The sequence below is a fragment of the Octopus bimaculoides genome, chromosome 3 (genome assembly GCF_046866305.1).
Source record: "Octopus bimaculoides isolate indiv1 chromosome 3, ASM4686630v1, whole genome shotgun sequence".
NCBI classification, from domain to species: domain Eukaryota; kingdom Metazoa; phylum Mollusca; class Cephalopoda; order Octopoda; family Octopodidae; genus Octopus; species Octopus bimaculoides.
In genome coordinates, this window is record NC_142930.1 from 37,284,670 (window position 1) to 37,292,169 (window position 7,500).

The window sequence follows — 7,500 nt, forward strand, 5'->3', positions numbered from 1 at the left end:
TACATATTACATATATGTGTATTATATGTTATAGCGTTGTTTAGCAAGGGATAGTTTCCTTGCTTCATTCACATTCATAAATGTTTCTTATTTATATTCATTCAAATATATGTTTATAAGCATATACGCATGTACTGGACGTATATATAAATATATATAAACAAACGAACCGAACAACAACAACAACAAAGTTCAAGTTTACTACCATTATTAATTATTTTCTAAATTATTTCTTACTAAGTTAATATACAAACAATATTAGTATTTTTTGTTTCTTTTCAATTTCCAACTTAACGAAGACATTGAAAAAGAAATGTTTTAGTGATATCGTGAATATAAAGTAATATATACATATACTTAGAACTAGCGATTAAGAGCTAAAATGATAATGAATCACTTATAATAGTGTAATTATAATTACAATGATAATTTATTAGACATAAACACAGACAATTAAAGTAAAGATAACAGGGACAGACAGATAAATATATCAATGTTTGCAAATGAATGAATTAATGAATCGCTTATAGAAATACATAAATGAGAAGGAGTCGTTGAGTTGGAGGAAGGAACGAGAGAAGAAGGAAAACCATTGAGGGAGAAAGAGAGTGAGAGAGAGAGAGGGGAAGGATCATCACCAACTTCATCATCAGCAACAGCAACAGCAGCAGCAGCATCAGTAGAAAGAGCAGCAATAGGACCCCTGTTATAACAACAACAGTTTCAACAACAGCAGCTAGTGACCATGGATGAGAACGAATACCGAAGTGTTGCCCAAGGAGTGGCTCTTAAACTACAGACTTACTTGAATGACAAAGATGGATGGGAAGTGGCCAAAAAATTTGTAAGTGAACAGTTTTTTTGTTTGTTTGTTTTATAAACCACCACCACCTGGATAGCCACATATTATATACTCAGTTAATACTTACATACAAAAGTATATATATGTCCCTCCTATCCCTCTCTCTGTCTATCTATCTATCTATCTATCTATCTATCTATCTATCTATCTATCTATCTATCTATCTATCTATACATACATACATATATTTACTTATTTATATAGGTATGTATGTGTGTGTATGTATATCTGTCTATCTATCTATCTATCTATCTATCTATCTATCTATCTATCTATCTATCTATCTGTCTGTCTGTCTGTCTGTCTGTCTGTCTGTCTATCTATCTATCTATCTATCTATCTATCTATCTATCTATCTATCTATCTATCTATCTATCTATACATACATACATACATACATACATATATTTACTTATTTATATAGGTATGTGTGTGTGTATATCTGTCTATCTATCTATCTACCTACCTATCTATCTATGTATCTATGTATCTATCTATCTATCTGTCTGTCTGTCTGTCTGTCTGTCTGTCTATCTAAATAATAAATTGGTTCCTTTCGGTTTCGATGATAAGTATTCCAAGTTGTCCAATCAATCAAACTCGACTTTTACCCCCTCGTGGCTGGGCTTCCACAGACACGTGTACCTTTAACGCAATTAATTTTCAGCTAGAATCAGCGTGACATAAGCTGATATTGTTATTTTGGTGGACATTGGAATTAGACACTGAGGGAAAATGGCTGTAACTTTTTTATTTTTTAATTTTGACGATTTTCATTTTCGATAATGTGTTCTATATGTCACGGTCATGCGATTCCAACCTTAAAAAAAAAAATTTTGGACCACCCCTCCCCTCCCCCACACGGGTGGGGTTTATTATTATTTTTTTTTTTGGCGATTTTCATTTTTGACATTGTGTTCTACATGTTCAGGTCGTACGAATAGCCTTCTCGCAACTTAGATGTGAAAATGAACGGCTTACATTTATATTGAAACAGAAAAAGGATCATATGTGGAGTCCCCACCACGAAACTTGATATGCTAGAAATAACAGCTAAACGCGGACAATCCAAATCTTGCATTGGTCCAGATGGACTATATGTAAATAAATATGAAGGAAAAAATGCGCTTTGGCAAACGGGGTTAGTTACAGCCATTTTCCCTCAGTGTCTAATTCCAATGTCCACCGTTATTTTTCTATTTATTTTTTAGTAATTTGCTTTTCATTTCAATATAAGCGACTGAGTCCTAGACGTGTTAACTCTTAACGTAATTCTCAAGTATAAACAGAGCGATACAAAACTACCCCTATTGATTTACGGTTATTATCCACCTGAATACTGTACACAGTTATCAATGACACAGTTTACACCTTACACAGTATCGTTTACACAGTTATCGAACTCAGTATCTCATGATTGCGAAGTGAATTACCTAACTACTCGGTCATGCATGCATGCATACATACATATATACATACATACATTTATGCATACATACATACATACATACATACATGTGTACATACCACACAACAAATACATAAAAAACATACATAATATATATATATATATATATATATATATATATATATATATATATATATATATATATATATATATATATATATACACATGTATATGTGTATGTGAGTGTGTACAGATTGGTAGATAACCAGTTTGATACATACATACACACATACATACGCATACATACGTAAATGTGTACAAAAATACACAAACTTGTTGCAGTTGTTGTTAAGATCTAGGTATGCCTTAACTGTGTATACTTATAAGGAAAGACATTCTAACAGTGACCATCCTGTCTATTTCTTTTTTTTTTTTTTGTTTTTGACATGGGGTTGTGAAGGGAAGAAAATTTAGTATTAAACGCACATGTCAAGAAGCTGTCGCGTTGAGCTATTTAAAGTTGTTTCTGTTAATGTTGTTGTTTAGACTTTCGTCAGCTCCGTCTGAGTAGAGAACATTCTACTCTTCTACTCTTTTATTTGTTTGTCATTTGACGGCGACCATGCTGGAGTAGCGCCTTTAGTCGAGAAAATCGACCCAGAACTTATTCTTTGTAAACCTAGTACTTATTCTATCGGTCTCTTTTGCCGAATCCATTTGTTATTTACACCACCTGTCTTCGTCTGTTGTTTTTTTTTTCGTAAATTCTCCCATAAATACATATATACGACGGGCTTCTTTCAGTTTCCGTCTAACAAATCCACTCACAAGGCTTTGGTCGACCCGAGGCTATACTAAAAGTCACTTGCCCAAGGTGCCACGCAGTGGGACTGAACCCGGAACCATGTGGTTGGTAAGCAAGCTACTTACCACACAGCCACTCCCCTTACTCTTGGAAAGGCATCTCTGACACTTATTATGTAACTAGAAGGCCGGTTAGCTGTCATTTCGAGCAGGGCGAATGACCACATAGTAGTTGTTGTGGCTGCTGTTTCCATTCTTCTATTTTTTGTAGCTATTAGTTTTGTTGTTGTTGTCATCGGCATTGCTGTTGTGTTTGTGGTTGACATAACTTGCAGAAATTACTTTGGTAATGTTGCTGTTACTATTCGAGTCGTTAGTCATTGTAGAAAATTATTAATGATACCTTTTTTGCCATTTCTCTGGTTATAGTCCCATATTAGTCCTGATCAGGAAAACTGTAGAATTCTTGTTTAAGCACCCTATATAACCCCACAAAACATTTTTATTTTGGGGAATTTTCAGAAAATGTTTGTGAATTTTTGTTCAGCACATGGGAATTCATACGATTATCGAAAAAAAAAAAAAAAAGAAAAAAAGAAATCGTGTGTGATTTTAGGGTGATTTAGCTGTTGTTTTTAGCACATCTCACGACCATCTGACACCTTTCTCGTTTCTTTGTCATTCTGACATGTATTCTTTTATTCTTTTACTTGTTTCAGTCATTTGACTGTGGCCATGCTGGGGCACCACCTTTAGTCGAGCAAATCGACCCCAGGACTATTCTTTATAAGCTTAGTACTTATTCTATCGGTTTCTTTTTGCCGAACCGCTAAGTTACGGGGAGTAAACACACCAGCATCGGTTGTCAAGCGAAGTTGGAGGGCAAATACAGACACACAAACATATACACACACATACATACATACATATATATATATATATATATATATATATATATATATATATATATATATATATATATATATATATATATATACATATATACGACGGGCTTCTTTCAGTTTCCGTCTACCAAACCCACTCACAAGGCTTTGGTCGGCACGAGGCTATAGTAGAAGACACTTACCCAAGGTGCCACGCAGTGGGACTGAACCCAGAACCATGTGGTTGGTAAGCAAGCTACTTACCACATTAATGTTTTTCAATAATTTTCTCCCCATAAGCACATTTAAGGGAATGATGATGCAGCCAGAAATGGTCCACTGCTGGGATTTAAGCAATCAGTATTTTAAACTCTGTCAAAACAAAAGTTCGAAAATAGTAGAAATTTAGGATTTAAGGGCAGAGGAAGTAAACTTTACAATTAAACCTTGGGAGAGGCATTATGCCGGTAATAAACATACGCACTGGTTCACTCCTTCATAATCGTATGAATTCCCGCGTGTAGAACACAACTTCGCAAAAATGTTTTGACTCTTCAAGAAAGTTACGAGGTGCTTAAACCAGAATTCCGCTGAAAATCGTTTTATAAAAGATACCTTATTTGCTGTCGCTCTTGTATAATCCCAGGTTATTCCTGATCGAGGAAACTTATAATCAAAGGCATTCCAGCCGTGACTGTACTGTCTCTTCGTACGTCCAGAGAACTCAAAGCCATTACTAGCCAACATTTCATTTTCTCAGGCAGCAAAGTATTTTAGGAAAATTTGGCAGCTATTTCTAGCAAACCGAATAACTGCGTAGAAGTTTCCTGTGAATGACACCTTGGTTATTAAGATTGTCTCTTTTCAGCTGATAACCAACCATACTGTACACTCTGACATAACAGTGATTAATGGTGTAAACAAGGACATTCTGGCGCATACAATCTTTTGTCTTTAACTTTCCTTAGTCATTAGACTGCAGCATCACCTTGAAAAATTTTTAGTCGAATGGATCGACCCCAGTAGTTAATTTCTTTTTAAAGCCTGGTGTGTATTCTGCTGGTGTCTTTTGCTGAACTGCAAAGTTACGGGGACGTAAACTCACCAACACCGTTGTCAAGGGGTGGTGGACAACACACACACACATACATACATATGTGTGTGTATATATATATATATGTATGTATGTATGTATGAACTGGTTTCAATTTCCGTCAACCAAAAGCACTCACAAGGCTTAGGTCAGCCCGAGGCTATTGTAAAAGACATTCGCCCAAGGTGTCACGCAGTGAAACTGGACTGAACCCGCCGGAACCATGTGGTTGGGAAGCAAACTTTTGCCACACAGCAACGCCTGCGTCTATTTCTTTTTTTTTTTTTTTTTTTAAACACGGCTCTGTGCTTAAGAAGTTCATTTTTGCAGTCAACGTAATTTTGGGTTCAATTCTACTGTGTGGTATATTGGACAAATGTTTTTTACGTTGCATGGTAGTCGGAAACTGTGTTGAAGCCCGTCCTAGTATGTGTGTGTGTGTGTAGCGCTCGCGCGCACGAATGCTTTTATTTGTTTCCCACCGCTTGGCAACTCTTGTTTTGTGTACGTCATCGTAAATTAGCGGCTCGGCAAAGAAGTAACTGATAGAATAAGTACCAGACAATAAAAGTCAAAGAACCGGAGTCAACTTTTCAATTGAACTCTTCAAAGCATTGCTTCAGCATGGCTACAGCCCAATTGCTGAAACACGTAAAAGATATGCTTTTGGAAATTCGACTCAACAGCTTGGACGAACTAATGTACAGTAGACTATAGAGACTTGACCTGACATCGACTTTAGTGCTCAACTGGCATTTATTTCATTGACGTCTAAGGATGAAAAGCAAAGTCGAACTTAGCGGAATTTGTACTCAGAATGTAAATCCGGAAGAAATGTCACTAAGCATTTTGTCAGAAGTGGTGACGATATCGCCAGCTTGCTGCCTTTGCTTGAATGAAATAATAATGCAGCTGTTGTTCACCCCTTGATCAACCACAATTCAGGAAACTTATCAAAAATATTTGGTCTTGACCATCCTTTCATTGTTCCACGCTAGACAATGTGTCGTCTCTAGATACTTGGCAGTAGAGTGAAATGTGAAGGAGATTTGGTCACTATTTTTACCATGTCGGTCAACTGTGTTGAAGAATCATCGCAGAGTGGGTGTTTTAAACAGCTGCAGTATTTCAACTATTCATATTTTTGCTTTTTACTAGATTCTGTCATTAGGATGTGGTTCTACGGGTTTCATGGAAGTTTTAGTCCTATAAATCGGCCCCAGTAGTTATTTCAAGTCTGATACTTATTTTATCGGGCTACTTCTCAGGTGCGTGGACAAAACAAAATACCCAACACAAATACGCGTGCAGTATATATATATATATATATATATATATATATATATATATATATATATATATATATATATATATATATATATATATATATATATATATATATATATATATATATATATATATGTATATATATATATATATATATACCGGAGTAAGCACATTATATATATATATATATATATATATATATTAGCAAACGACACCCCGTCCATTGGACGGTTTGTATAGGTGAAGAAAGTTAACTTGGACTGTGTTAAGTTGTGGAGATGTTTGGTGAGTGTATGAAGTTGTTACTTTTGGTTAAGGCATTAAAGATTCTTGAGACGATAAAACTGTTAGCGGTTTCTTTTAAGTAAGGAAAATTGGTTGATAGTGAATCTTAACACAGTGAATCTTTGCAAAATAGTGATGAGGCGAATAAAATGAAGGAAAGCTGTTCAGTCCACAATATCTACAACTTACAGTAGAATCGGACATCATAATTAACCTTAGACGTTTTGTACTTAAACACTTTCTCTTTAGGATAAGCCCAACGTACAACATGAATTTGCTGATACACACATGAAACACGTCCATTTCATATAAACGCACATACAACTGTTACGTTCTTCCTCTGTTCTTTTCGCTTACCTTGAATCAACTACCGTAAAAATTTTATACTATTACGTCACATTCTCCAAAGAATACATGAATAAATAATCCTGAATACGATGCTCTACAATATCCATTACTTTTCCCTTTTGGCGACGATGGATATCGCATTGAGTTACTAAAGTGTAATTCAATAACTTTAATGAATCTTCAACCATTGAAAAGTATTTCCCAAATGGAATTTTATACATTTAGAAACGCGCTCGAGCGTGTGTCTCAATGAGACTGTTGTTATTTCGGAAACTCCTTCTCCCATTGAGATATCTAAACAAAAACTAGGAATCTCACCCCTAACAGTTTCTTCGGCCGTTGTCCCTATTTGAATTCATCCGTACTTTGACAGGATTTGTTTTTCATCCCACAACTTGTCCAACGTAAACCACCCTCCTTACGAAGCAAGCTTAGTAGGCTTGCCTGTTTGTTTAGTCGTCGACGATCTGACCAGCAGCACCAAACGTGACATCACACAACATACATACATACATTCATACATTCATAC

The 7,500-nt window shown here is 35.5% G+C and overlaps 1 protein-coding gene and 1 long non-coding RNA gene across 3 annotated transcripts in view; one reads left to right on the plus strand and one right to left on the minus strand.

The window, feature by feature from the left end:
- Nucleotides 1–7,500, minus strand: part of LOC149136504 (uncharacterized) — a 119,926-nt gene that overhangs the window by 31,164 nt on the left and 81,262 nt on the right. The window lies entirely within an intron of this gene.
- Nucleotides 1–7,500, plus strand: part of LOC106874079 (stAR-related lipid transfer protein 5) — a 201,980-nt gene that overhangs the window by 285 nt on the left and 194,195 nt on the right. Inside the window, exon 1 of the mRNA XM_014921673.3 lies at nt 1–844. This exon is cut by the window's left edge and continues 285 nt beyond it. Coding sequence (XP_014777159.1) covers nt 746–844 — 99 coding nt within the window. The 5' untranslated portion in view covers nt 1–745. The remainder of the gene's footprint in view (nt 845–7,500) is intronic.